This window comes from Manis javanica, chromosome 10 (assembly GCF_040802235.1).
Source record: "Manis javanica isolate MJ-LG chromosome 10, MJ_LKY, whole genome shotgun sequence".
In the NCBI taxonomy this organism is placed as follows: Eukaryota; Metazoa; Chordata; class Mammalia; order Pholidota; family Manidae; genus Manis; species Manis javanica.
The window spans coordinates 112,880,427-112,894,389 of NC_133165.1; the positions used below are offsets into that span (position 1 = coordinate 112,880,427).

The following is a 13,963-nucleotide window of genomic DNA, read 5'->3' on the forward strand; positions in this document are numbered from 1 at the left end:
TTTTTAATTTTTTAAATTTTGCTATCATTAATGTATAATTACGTGAACAATGTTATGGTTACTAGACTCCCCCTCTTATCAAGTCCCTACCACATACCCCATTACAGTCACTGTCCATCAGCTATAGAATCACTACTTGTCTTCTCTGTGTTGTACAGCCCTCCCCATGTTGCCCCCCACCGACTACATTATATGTACTAATCGTAATGATCCTTTTCCCCCTTAACCCTCCCTTCCCACCCATCCTCCCCAGTCCCTCTCCCTTTGGTAACTGTTAGTCCATTCTTGGGTTCTGTGATTCTGCTGCTGTTTTGTTCCTTCAGTTTTTCTTTGTTCTTATACTCCACAGATGAGTGAAATCACTTGATACTTGTCTTTCTCTGCCTGGATTATTTCACTGAGTATAATACCCTCTAGCTCCATCTATGTTGTTGCAAATGGTAGAATTTGTTTTCTTCTTATGACTGAATAATATTCCATTGTTTATATGTATCACATCTTCTTTATCCATTCACCTACTGATGGACACTTAGGTTGCTTCCATTTCTTGGCTATTGTAAATAGTGCTGCGATAAACATAGGGGTGCCTATGTCTTTTTCAAACTGGGCTCCTACATTCTTAGGGTAAATTCCTAGGAGTGGAATTCCTGGGTCAAAGGGTATTTCTTTTTTGAGTTGTGGTTTTTTGTTTTTTTTTTTTACTATTCAAACTTGTTTTTTATTCATATAGCTGAACTTTACAACAGTGTCATAAAATAATATAAACAGAGCTTTCACATAGGGAGAGAGTGGAGGGGAAAAAGCAAATTTAAATATATTAACCAGATTAAAGCATGCAAAAGATCCAATGATAAACACATTAAATAACAATATGCTAATGGTATCTAATTTACCCACTTCATATTCCATCACAAGAGTAAATATCAATTTGAAATTTGGTGAATGGACTTGATTCCTGATTTATATATAAGATATGATATACCCTTTGCATGTATATGGTTAATTTTACTGGTGGTGTTACAGTACACTTAGAGCAAGTTTGGCATTAGCATACATTTACTACCCACATAGTGCAGTAAAAAAATGGTTAGAAATGCATTCTCCTAATATGCTGTGAATTTAGAAAGCACTAATGAATTAACAACATGGGTCACTGAGGGACCAAAATTTCTTACTATTCACATTAACTTTTCCCATGAAAAGCTTCAAATATAACTCTAATAAAAAAATAGAGTTTTCAAGGCAAAGTTCTCAGCATAATGTACAGAAGCAGATTTAAATAGGAGACTCAATAACTAAGCTAATATTTAAAAAATACAATTAACTAGGAATATTCTTCCTTTTCTACCTTGCTGTTAAAATATAGCGACCTTACCAAGAGGCCAAAATGCCATTAGGAGTCCCACAAGCACAAGAGACAACCCAGATAGAAGAGATGGAAAATGTTTCTTTACATATTCTCACATATTTCAAATGTTCAGATTTAAAAGAGAGATTCATGTTAATGTTTTTTTTTCTATCTGCCATTATAAATCTGAGTAGTTAAGACCTACTCCAGAGATTTCAGAAAGTAATTCTGGAGAGCTAGTGTGCTCATTCCCAGGATGGTCACACTGAATTTTAGAAAAGGAGTTGAAATGGCTCCCACAAAGTACTACTGCCACTTTAGCAAGTAGATGAGTCCATTGTGGAGAGAGTCAAGATGCTCCTGTCGTTGGTATAGAAAGGATCTGATGCACTCCATGATCTGCTGACGTGGGTGGGACTACATCTTCCTATTACTCGTTCCAGCATTCTTCCAACAGGTGCACACGCTGTTTCTCCTTCTGAGAAACAGCACATGGAGTCCAAGTACTTGATATGTGAATTTGTTTCAGGAAGCTGGGCCTTTTCAGTATTTGTAGGATGGAGCTGTCGGTCAAATACTTTCTTCACAATATCAAGCAATAGACATGTAAAAACCATGAGTATTATGGCAAACCAAGCAGAACCACTTGACAGGAGCTGAATAAATATAAAGTACATACTCTGGGAGCCCAAAAATGGCCAGAGAATCCCTCCATAAAACAAAGAAAATACAAAATAGAATATAATAGATCCCCAGGTAACAAGATGGTTAATCCAGGTCCAAAAACGAGTTTCCAAAGCCATCTTTACTGTGACTGTAATCACCATGACTGTGAAAACCAGGGTGCCAAATGTCCAGTTTCCAAACATCTGGCCATTTCCAAGCAGAGATGTATCTTTCCCTATTAGAAAATAGGATCCAAAAAAGAAAATAAAAGCATGACTGAAACCCAGGATAGTCCAATAAACAAATGTTTTAATGCTTAGCTGATGGTTTTTATTAATGTCTTGATAGAGGGTGGGCTTGTTCTGTAATACATGAGGGTCTATATGCTGTTCCAACAGACTGTATATCAGAATAGGTAGGGAAGTAAAACAAATATTGTATAAAGTCAGGTACACGCCATCATAGAGTGTTTGCTGAGAAAACAAACAGTAGAACTGATATAAAAATTGGGGTGTGATAAAGCACACATTCTTATAAAAAAATACTGTACAAGGGTAGCTATTCTAATATAATAAAAATGACCATGAACAAAAAGCAACTTGGAGAGGAATTTAAATCTAGCTATTGCATAGTCACTGTTTCTTGCAGCTTGTCTTCCTTCTTTACCCATGATTCCTATGCCAACATGTGCTTCTTGTATCATGCTTACATCATTAGCACCATCACCAACAGCCAATGTTATAGGTTTCTCTGCTGAGATTTTTACCAGTCTTATTACTTTTGCTTTCTGCAGTGGTGCCATATGACAGCACAAAACAGCTGAACAATTTCTGCAAACTTCCATAAATAGTTTTTCATGCTCCCTGAGTGCAAGAGAGACGCTGGTCCCGTCAACCACCAGCCCATGCTGAATCACATGATCCTCTGTAATTCTTCTGGCAAGTTGCCTCAATTTCTCAGCACATTCATTGTCTGATTTCTGGTTTGTAAGTTCAAGGATATTCATAGTTCTGTGAAAATGTCCACATGATAAACTCACACTAACAGCTGTTTCATGTTTATCTCCAGTAAGAACCCATACTTTGATACCAGCCATCCTCAATGCTTCAGTAGTTTCTCGAACTTTATCTTGTAGTCTGTCCTCTACTGCTGTAGCTCCAAGTAACATTAGGTCTTTCTCTATGAACTGGAAGACATCTGCCAATTTCTCTTCCCGTTGCTGCAAGGCAGTCCTAGCTTCAAATAAGCATTTATCTATTTCCTCATATTCTTTAGATGTTAATTGTTTATAGGCCATACACAGAGTTCTTAGCCCTTTCAAAGCAAATTCGTCTACATGAACTCTGTTTTTTTCTATTTCTCCACCTATACATTTCGGAAGAACTGATGATTCAGCTCCTTTAACAAACAAAAACTTCTCACCTGAGGGTGCCTGAACAATCACACTCATTCTCCTACGATCTGAATCAAACTCAAGAACACGAAGCAGTTTGTACCGTTCCAGTTTTCCAAGTATTTTAACTTCCATAGTTTCTTCAGAACTGCCAATAAATACAATGCCAGTTCTTGCAGCAGCTTCCACTAGCGTCTTTTCATCTGGTGAAGATGCGTAGTATTCCAACTGGGAGGGCGAAAGGTTGGATTGCCAGGGACCATCACCAAAGCCATCGGTCTGTACATTGCTAATCTGTACAGTGTGACACAGACTGACTGCTTTAAAGAAGAGATCGTGTTCTTCAATTAGTTCAGTTTCATTTTCAGGACTCGTTCTAAAAGAGGAACCGGGTGTAAGATGGGATAAGTTGTTAAGATGGTATAAACTATTAAGATAAGTTTCCTTCTGAAGAGTCTGGTGTTGGTCCTTCAGATACAAGTCTACCATTGATTTCTTGGTATTTTATGCCATTAATTGAACATTCCCGAAACTGCATCTCATTTTCTGTCAGTGTACCAGTTTTATCTGTAAACACATACTCCACCTGTCCAAGCTCTTCATTCAGATAAGAAGTATTAACTTGAGCTTTGTCATCTGACTCTTCATGATAGATATCAAGATCCCAGCCAATGAAAAATGATCCAAGAAACTTCTGCATTTCAACTGTCACATATAATGAAACTGGAATGATGAAACTGTAGAGTACCAAAAACGCAAGGAATCCTGAAGTAAATGTCAGAATCTTACTACTATTTCTTTGATGTTCTGTTTTTTGGTTATACCAAGGTTCATCCCATTTTTCTTCAGCTTGCCATGTATATTTCAAGATAGTACTAATGATGGCTTCAGAAATAAGGATTATTAGATAAATTATCAAAAATGTATTCATTGATTTTTCTACTGCAGACCGTTTCTGGGACTTGCTCTTGTAATTTAATGCCATCTTAGTTTCCATTCCAGTGTATACAGCAACACCAAAAACTTCTTTTGTGTTTTTTAATCTGGCTGCACGCAGCAAGAGACTCTCTGGCCCCAAAGGTCTTACAATTTCTTCCATTTGTTGAGTTATTATCATTCATCCCATAAATCTGTACAAGTCTGCTTCTGGTTGCTGACATTCTATCTCAGCTATAAGAGTGTCCAAACTGGCAACTGTTTGTAATACTGCTATTTCTGGAACTGCCATGTGTGTCTTTAGGTTAGTTTCTCCATCGAAACTAGCAGTTGTAACATGACAAGAACCATCAAGTCGATCTGAGGACAGAAGCACCAAATCTGCAGGGAAAATTTCATCTTTGGCTATTCGAACAATATCACCAACCCGAATGTTTTTTGATCTAGTTTTTACAAGGCCACCACTTCGAACAACATAAACAGGAGCCCCATTTACTTCATTATCTGAGTTATGTCGTAACCAATCTTCATACCCCTGCTTTATGGCAGTTACTGTTATCACAAAGAATAATGGAAGTCCACTGGTAATTGGACTGGTAGGTGTATCAATCATAAGCTGAACCAAAAATATAATAAGAAAATAGAAGTTTGCCACTCTTCTGAATTGTTTGAATAAATTTTTTGGAACAAAATTCCACACAGTATACTTTGATGAAATTATCCGGTTATCTATAAATTTCTGAGGTGTGTAAAGGCCATTCTGAGGAAACCTGTTGGCTATATAAATAGTTCTTGTGTCACTTTGATGTGGTGGGTCAAAACCCTCCTGTTGCAGGTCAGTCTCTGGCTCTCTGCCTTCTTTGAGTTTTTTGAGGAACCTCCATACTGCTTTCCACAATGGTTGAACTAATTTACATTCCCACCAGCAGTGTAGGAGGGTTCCCCTTTCTCCACATCCTCGCCAACATTTGTTGTTGTACCTTTTTCATTCTTGATACTGATCATTTGTATTATACTTATGTTTTTCCTGATCTAAAGGGTCAGACATTTTCTTGATTTCATAAAATAAACTTTTGGTTTTATTGATTTTTTTCTATTGTTTTTCTGTTTTCTATTTCATTTATTTCCACTCTGATCTTTTTTGTTTAAATTATTGTGCTTACTTTAGGTTTTATTTACTCTTCCATTTCTATTTTCTTAAAGTAGAAACTGAGGTCATAAATTTGAGATATTTCTTATTTTCTAATAAAGGTGTTTTAGTGCTATAATTTTCTATGTACTGCTTTAGCTGCATCCCACAAATTTTGATAATTTCTCATTTTCATTCAGTTCAAAATACTTTCTAACTTTCCTTTTGATTTTTTTCACCCATGTGTTATTAAAAGTTGTGATGTGTAGTTTCCAAATATATGGGGATTTTCCTGGGATCTTTCTGTTACCAGCATCTAAGCTGGTCAAAGAACATACTTTAAATTACTTTAATCTTTTAAATTTATTGAGGAGCATTATGGTTGAGAACATGGTCTGTCTAGGTGACTTACATGTGTATGTGAAACTAAGGCATTCCTCAGTTTTAACCATCTATAGTTTTGTAATTATTATTTAGTTACTTTATAGTAATTTAGGGATAGTAAAAGTTATTGTCTTGAATCAGAAGATGCCTTTTTGATGTCGTCAAGCTGCTGAAGGGCAAGCTGTGTCCTTTTTACCTTCCTATGCCCACAGCATTATTCCTGGCTCTAAATGGAAGCTCAGCAGACACTGGTTGAATGAATGGATAACACTTAAAAAAGTTCAGGCTGTGTTCTTGTTTATGATTCAGAAAATATGCTTATTGTGTTTTGTGGCAAGACTGTCTTACACACCTTTGTGTCTTTGTGTCCCTACAGGACTTTGCACAGAGCTCAACACATTGTAAACAGCATTGACGGCACTGAGTGGAGCTGATGAGATACGGACAAAAGTGCTGCTTCTTACGGGTGGGGATTTAAAGTCACCCTGAGGCAACTGGCAAATTTCTCTGACCAAGGTTGGGGAGGTTGTCCCATATAAAGCCCCTAAGACGTGATGTCACACATAGACACTACTCTCCGTGCAAAGGGGAGGGACCGTGCGCTGGGCTCGCACACTTAGCTGGGCTTCAGTGCCCTTCCCAGCCTTGCTCCTGGAGCCTGAGGGGAGATGAATAGGCTATCTGGACACTGATATGGTCAAATGATTCTCTGCAAATCGCTAACATCTTCAAGGTTGGCGGATTTGGTATTAAGCACGTTTGAAAGGCTGCCCTGGTAAACTATCCAAGCAGGTGAAAATTGTCTTCATGACTCCTGGACCACCCTTTCTGCATCCCTTCTCACTGGGCATTTCTCTTCTCCCTTCTTCTGCCTGTCAGGGCTCATTTTCTCTCCATTCTTCCTCTAGACCTATTAGAAAAAGCCTGGTAACTTCACTCATACAAAATTATAAATGGCAGAAACTTACTGTTGAATATATTGCTACCAGTATTCTCAGAGAAGGTGGTGCAAGGAGAAGGGAGGTGCTGTAGTGCCCTGCAGAGGAGAGATGAAGTAAGCCAAGGCCTGAAAGGCTCACTGGGTTTGGTGGCAAAGAGCCTACTGGTGACCTTGGTGAGAGAGGTTTCAGAGGTTTATGGGACAGAAACAGATTGAAGTGGGCTGTGGAGTGAGGGAGAGGTGGAATAGAGTGGAGACGCCCACTGGAGCTGTCTCAGGGAGACTGGTGTGAAGGATGGGAGCCAGGACAGTAGCTGGAGGAGGAATATGTTTTCACGAGGGAAGGCCTATTTTAAATGGAAGAGATGACTGATGTGTGTAAATGCTGGTGGGAAAGAACTAGGAAGGAAGGAAACGCTGAATATACAAGTTAGAGAGGGGACCCCCCTGCAAAACACCCACGTCGTGAAAGACCAGATGGAGTGGAATATGGGGCAGGGAGTCGGGGGCAGCCCAGAGAGGGAGGGCAGCCTCCTCCCCTGAAGGGGAAAAGGCCCGCGAGAAGCAGAGACTGGGTGGGTTTGGTGGCAGAAAGTCTAGGCAACTCCCATCTGATGGTGCCTCTGCTGAAAGGAAGGCTGAGGTGGGGTTGGGGCTTTAGAGACCTTCTGAACTAGTCCCTTTGGAGAATGGGGCTGACTTGAGGAATGGAGAGTCACCAGGCCAGCCAGGGGTCCAGCTCCCGTTGGAGACCTTAACTTTACAATTGTGTTGGTTTGTATGGAATCTGACACTGATGGTGGGATTTCAGATGGAGGGTATTTTGAGACAGCGAGGGAATCTCTCCTGGTACTCCCAAAATTATTCCCAAAATGCTGCACAACACAGAAAATAGTTCAAGTGTTGGTAGTTTGTAATCATTATCATTTACTATTATAATTAGCCACCTTTACCTGGGGTTATTTCACACCAAATATTCAGCAGAGCTATACTGTTCTCCTTAATTCTCACCCACCCACCCCTCTTTTCCCATCCCACTTCCCTGGGACTTACCTTTTCAGCTCTTAGGGCATTGAAACTAGCTTTTGTTTGGGACTCTGAGGTCTTGGGAGAAATTCCTGTGTGTTTTCCAAGCTCCTGGCACTAGCCTATCCATCCTGAGTTTGGCCTCCAGCTCTAACGAGAAGGCCATTCCCTGGCTGAGGCCTGTGGATGGACGTCCTTGCCATTCCTTCAGCTGCCTTTGGCCTATTGTAATCCCTGCAAGCCGTGGGGTCAAGGAACACTGGGGTACCAGGCCTATGTGATACATTGACTGTTGCCCGTCTTTTCTTCTTAGACAGAAAATGGTGTTTGGTCTATGCTGCCAGAGAGAGAGGTAAAGTTTAGGTGGGCCCTGTTATCATGCCCCAAATGACAAGGAATGGGGAACCCCACTTGGGCCTAAGAGGAAGGGAAAACAGAAATCTCCATTCCCCTTTCCCTGACTGTTGTAGTATTTCTAGGGTTCAGAGTTGGGATAGAGGGCCTGGTCCTGGCATGTGGGACATTCCTCTCTGTGTGTATGTGTGCATACGCATGTTTAGGCGGGGAGGGGGCAACCATCCTGACGGTGCTGAGATACTCTGCTTGTCCCGAGGAAGGGGAAGAAGAGGATGGGCCATAGGGTCCGTCAGTCCAGAATAGGGAGGGCTTTGCAGGGCTTTGGGGAGAAGATCTAATCCAGCACTGAATGAGCAGCTGTGACTGCCCAGCCAAGGTCGGGTCCCTGCCTTCCGGCAGGTGAGGCAAGATGGACCCATGTAAACAAGTGAGAAAGGAAAACGGAAGAGGGGGGCCAGGGATTCTTGTGTGCTACTTGCTCCAAGTCTGGCTTTCAACATAGGCAGATACACAGAGTTGGGCCTGCCACTCAGCAGGGAGCCCAGGCTGAGGCTTTAGAGCTGACAGGTTTATTCATCCACAAATGTTGATTGGACACGCCCTGGTGGAGTAGGTCCTGGCACTGGGATTGGGGAGGAAAGCAGGTGCTTCCTGGTAAGGGCACAAGACAGCCCAGCCTCAACTCAGCTCTACTTCCCTCCCAGGCTCTACAAGCCCCTGTATGTAGTACAAGTCTTCAATTTTGCAGGTAAGGGGCTGGGTACTGGGGTGAGCTGGGAATGACAGCAGGAACTCAGGAAACTGGTTTTCAGTTTCCCTCAGGGCTACCCCAGTCTCCAGATACCCACTGGGCTCCCAGAGGCCCCCTCCCAAAGCCACTCAGCTTCCCAGGGGATGGCCACACTGCCCTTTCTTTGTCCCTTTTTTCCCTCTGTTCCTTCATAGTGAAACTGGAATTTGAATCCATGTTTAACTATAGAACCCATGCTTCCCCCCAAAAAAACCCACACAACCTAACACTGTCCTATAGAAGTGATCTTCAAAATTTTGCTTGCAAACCTTTTGAAAAACTATATATCCCTACACATTTTAAGTTAATACCTAACACCTTTCATCACAAGTTTAAGTGGATATGCTTTCTGATATACTGTAAATATTGACATTTAAAAGTAATTCCACTACTCTTTTAAATTTTTTAACTAGCCTTTCTTCCTTCTCCTACCTGCAGGAGTGGTATACTGCTATTTTCAGGGGTCTGTGGGGAAAACAGCCCCTGAGAATGAGATTGCTGGGGAATCATCACAGGTAGGGGCTTTCACTGAGACCTAGAGACTGGGAGGGTCTCACTGTAGCCTGAATATGGATCATACTACTTGACCTCAGACGATCAACCATGTGTGTGGGGGGAGGCAGGGGTGGGGGTGTAGGGGCAGGGGGTTGCTGCACACAAATGTGATGACTCTGGAGAAATTCCCTGTGTTTCTGTCAGTGTCAAAACAGATGCCCCACCCCTCGTGTTGGCTGTATGGTCACCCTGGTGCTCTGTGGCAGTGGAGTGGCCTAGACCAACCAAAAGGAACAGATGATCCCAAATGCACGAGTAGCCCTAGAATGTGGTTCAGCGCTCCTGTGAGTGAGGTGGTGGTAAGCAGGACACCTGCTGGGGACTGCACACCCTCCTGGATGCCCCAGATCCAAGGACCTAAGGCAGCAGCCCCTCCTCCCAGCCCCAGGTCACGATTCCACAAACGGATGCTGGATGCCCACTGAGGGCCACTTGCTGGATTAGGTGCTGCCCATCTGTTGTCATTTAAACCTCACGGGAACCAGGAGCTCCCACTTTATAGATGGGGAAAGTCAGGCTCCCAGAGGGACAGTGACTAGACCCAGACCACCCAAGGTGACAGGACAGAACTGCATACCTGGTCTCTGGAGCCTTCCTCATCTGCACTCAACGCTGTTGGGTAGAGGGGATTTCCATGTGCTGCACTGTTAGGGGCTCATACCTTGGACATCAGTGAGTCCAACTTTATTCCTTTCTTTGTTTTCTTTTAAAGTAATCAAATTTCAAATTTAAAATGTCTTATCATCATCAAAGATAAGCATGTAGTTTGATGAGTCAAAGTTTTAAGGCCTGAAACAAAAAACAGCTGCCATTTGCCCCACCCCATCTCACCCAGGGCTCTCACAGGGTGGGAATCTCCAGTTCCCAGTCTTTGCAGCTGTACCCTGGACTTTGCCTCCATGTTTCTAAATAGAAAGCTTATCCTGCTCTGTCTTGATCTTTCAAATTTAAACAGTAGCCAATGAATTCCTACAATGGAAGACGAGGATTTAGCTCTTGTAACAACCACACATCTACTGCCTCCTGTAGCACTGGCTTCACGCCCTCCAGCCTTGCAGTATAGTTACATCCTGGTTTGGGGCCTTACTAAATTCTTTATTCTGAATGATGACATCTTCAATTGTTAAAATTTCTTAAATATCATATTTGCTTCTTTGCTGATTTTTACATAATTTTGACTCTTAATTCCCCCTCCCTAACAGTAGGCTCTTTTTATTCATTTTTTTAAATTGAGGTATAATTTATATAGAGTAAAATCTGTCCGTTTTAACATAGTTTTGCCAAATGCAGACAATTGTGTAACTGCCCCCACAACAAAGATACCGAATGGCTCCATCACTTTAGAAAATCCCCTCCTCCTCACTCGTACTCTCCCTTCCCCACTTCCAGTGGACATGTTCTCCGTTCTGTAAGTTCGCCTTTGCAGACTGCCGTACACGGAAGCACCCAGCGTGCAGCCGTTTGAGTCTGGACTCTGTCACTTAGCACACTGCATTTGAGATCCATCCAGTTGTGTGTGTGTGGCAACATTTCTTTCTTATTGCTGAGCTGTCCATAGTATTCCTAAAACAGCCTTTTTTCTTTGGATCTCTAGAAGTTTTTAGGTTTTCTTTGTGCTCAGTGTTCTAAAGTTTATTGATGACTGATAAAATATAGGGTAGTTGCCTTCATTCAGTGCCCTGGACACTTGGTAATTCCTTCTCTTCTGGAAACTCATGTCCCTCATTTTTTGGAAACTGCCTTGATAAAAAGGAATGTATTTATTTGGTGTCTCTCCCTGCAAACCCAGCCTCTTGCCTCTGTTCCCTCCCTATGATTTATCTGTTGGAGCTCCTGAACTCTTCTCTCTGTTCTTTCTGGGAAATATGCTTTCCAATTTTCCTTCTACTCTTTCACTGGATTTTTAACTCCCATTATCATATCATATTTTTATTTTTAAAGAATTAGAGGTTTGAACATTTCTGTTTTAGAGCCTATTCTTGTTCTATAAATGCAAAATTTCATCTTCCTAAAGCAATCGTTGCTGTTTGTTTAAAGTTTTCATTGAATCCCTGGTAGTCTTCAGGTGTCTGTGCGCCAGCACTGACAGTGGCTGCTGAGCTCTCGGTTGTCACCTCAGCCTCTTTTCACTCCTCCTTTTTCTCTTTGTCATGTAGTCCAGAGGGGAGACCCAAAGGCCAGTGTGGGGGCTCATGGATAAATGCTACCCTGTGACCACTCAGGAGGGTAAGGGCTGGGGACGCCCCTTCCCCTGGAGTGGGTCAGCTGTCCTGGGCACCCTTGGTAAACACAGGGACAAGACAAGCCAGGTGGCAAGGACTCCCAGCCACTCCCAGCCGTGTCACACCTGTTTCCCTCTGTAGAGACTCAGAGTCAAGAGTGGGAGCAAACAAACCTCCGAGGTGAGTGAGGCTTACCTTACTGGAGCTGCGGGTGGGCTTTCTCCTCTCAGGTGCCCCAGCTCCAGAGGGAGTCCCAGGGAGAGCAGGGCTCCTTCCACGGTCTCACAGCTTTGCCAGAGCTGTAGCTGAGAAGGGAAGGAATTGCCTGGAAAAGCAAAGAGCCATGCACACTCTGTGTGCGGAGGACAGGGGGAGGGTTGAGGTATTCTGAGGGCCTTTCTGCCCATATTCTGTCCTCTTGTCTCTCCCTGCAGGGCATGACCCCCAAGGCAACAAGAGGACCAAATGCCACTGCCCCCAAGGAGGAGATTGGCATCTTGTCTCAGGATGAGGGGGAGGTGAGATCCCCAGAGGAGGAAGCAGCCAGTCCCACTCCTGCTGGGAAGGAGGGGGTGGCAGGGCATGGGAGGGAAGGAAGCCTGGCCCCTCCACTGGGACATCTCCTGCCTAAGTCCCTCTGAGAAGCCCCACAGCACTGCAGTGGGGTGGGGGGCCATGGAGAAGGCAGATATGGTGTGAGCAGGTGGTGTGAATCCTGGCTCCCCTTTCCCTATCATGTAGTCCCAGCCAAACACCATGCCCCTCCTTTTTTCCCAGGAAAATAAAAAGATCCCAAAGAAGAAACCTGTATATCCCTCAGGTAAGCCAGTGGAGCCCACACTGCTACAGCAGGACTGCATCCCCCAGTTCTGGGTGACCCCACAGAGGGCACGGGTGGCCCAGTGCTTCTCAGACCCTCATGGCCTGGAGAGGGGTGGGCAGGAGACCAGGTAGCCAGATGCTCTGACCTTTCTGCCAGTCATCTGATCTTCCTGGGCTCTTTCCAGTGCTGCACTGCCCCCCAACATCCGAGGGTACCCCAGCCCTGAGGAAAGGTCCTCCCAGCAGGGGACCCACAGGCATGCCTGTTTGTGCTTCCTAGAAGCCTCTGAGGTGGACAGCAAGGAGGAAAGCCCTGGGGGCTGGGTCCCCCAGCTGCTGAGGAGGCCCTGGCCGGGCTGGTTCCCAGCCCCTGACATCCCCAAGACTCAGAGCCGGGAATGAGACAGTGTCCAGTAAACTCAGTTCTGAGCTGCTGCTTCTGAAGATCCAGCTGCCTCCTTTCAGGGCCTCACATGTTCCCAGACCCAAGGTAGCCCATCCACACACCCTGTTCCAATGGGCTGCAGAAATACCACCTCTTAGCACCAAGCCCAGACTGGCAGTGGGTACTGACTCAGTGCCGAGGGACAGACCTAGTTCCCTGAATGCCGGGGGATGGGGAGCTCCTTGTCATGACAGCTTTTAGAAGATGCTGGGGACCCACATCAGGGATGCAGTTGGGTGGGGGTCTCTGGTGAAGAGTCAGAGTGGGGTGTGCCCTGAGAGTCTGTGGTCCCGAAGCTGTGACCAAAATGCCTCAGGGGGCTGTGCCCAAGACTCAGCTAACCAAACTGTCATTAGGATCCCTGGGATGTAGTTCAAGTGCTCAGTCCTGAATCAGCCACTGTTCTGGTGAGGTGGGGAGGGGGCACAGGTGGAGGACCACAGTCCTTGCACTTGGCCAAAGCTCCACACTCACAAGGTCACAGCCCCACAAGTCACAGCACAAAGACCCAGTGGCCAACTGATGTACTCATCTCATTGTCAGAAGGAGAAACAAAGGCCTGGGGCAGAGGGACAGGCCCAGGTCACAGAGTGCCATGTCAAAGCAAAGATGAAAACCATGCTGTCTTCCTCCATGGCCCCAGTGTGGTCTCCTTTTCTGCCATCCCAGTCTCACATGGGTCCAATGTTGGGTCCTATCCCTAGAGCATGCTTGTGGCCCACAGGCTCATTCCTATACCTGGGGATGATCTGCAAGAGCCAGGCCAGCCCCAGTCACTCAGAAGACATTGCCCCCACTGGTTGGAGCCCACACAAGTGCCCCCACACTCCAGCCAGGCCATGAGTGGCAAGACCTCCTGGGCAGGGGCCTGGCCATGAGAAACTTGTGGGGCTGGCAAAGGGGGCTTATCCCAGTGGGGGTGACTGAGGGGCTCAGGTGGGCTGCCCCTG

At 44.5% G+C, this 13,963-nt stretch overlaps 1 protein-coding gene and 1 pseudogene across 4 annotated transcripts in view; one reads left to right on the plus strand and one right to left on the minus strand.

The window, feature by feature from the left end:
• Positions 1 to 13,963, plus strand: part of LOC108407519 (uncharacterized) — a 30,023-nt gene that overhangs the window by 10,964 nt on the left and 5,096 nt on the right. For 2 of the 4 annotated variants that reach the window (XM_073213962.1, XM_073213963.1), the window contains exons 2-8: positions 6,233 to 6,322; positions 8,136 to 8,174; positions 8,884 to 8,927; positions 9,408 to 9,484; positions 11,888 to 11,926; positions 12,181 to 12,264; positions 12,524 to 12,566. In XM_073213962.1, coding sequence (XP_073070063.1) covers positions 8,143 to 8,174; positions 8,884 to 8,927; positions 9,408 to 9,484; positions 11,888 to 11,926; positions 12,181 to 12,264; positions 12,524 to 12,566 — 319 coding nt within the window. In that variant the 5' untranslated portion in view covers positions 6,233 to 6,322; positions 8,136 to 8,142. Of the gene's footprint in view, positions 1 to 6,232; positions 6,323 to 8,135; positions 8,175 to 8,883; positions 8,928 to 9,407; positions 9,485 to 11,887; positions 11,927 to 12,180; positions 12,265 to 12,523; positions 12,567 to 12,753; positions 13,650 to 13,963 lie in introns of those variants that run through there. The other 2 variants (XM_073213960.1, XM_073213961.1) reach the window with 2 other exon arrangements.
• LOC140843657 (phospholipid-transporting ATPase IF pseudogene) lies at positions 749 to 5,194 on the minus strand (annotated as a pseudogene).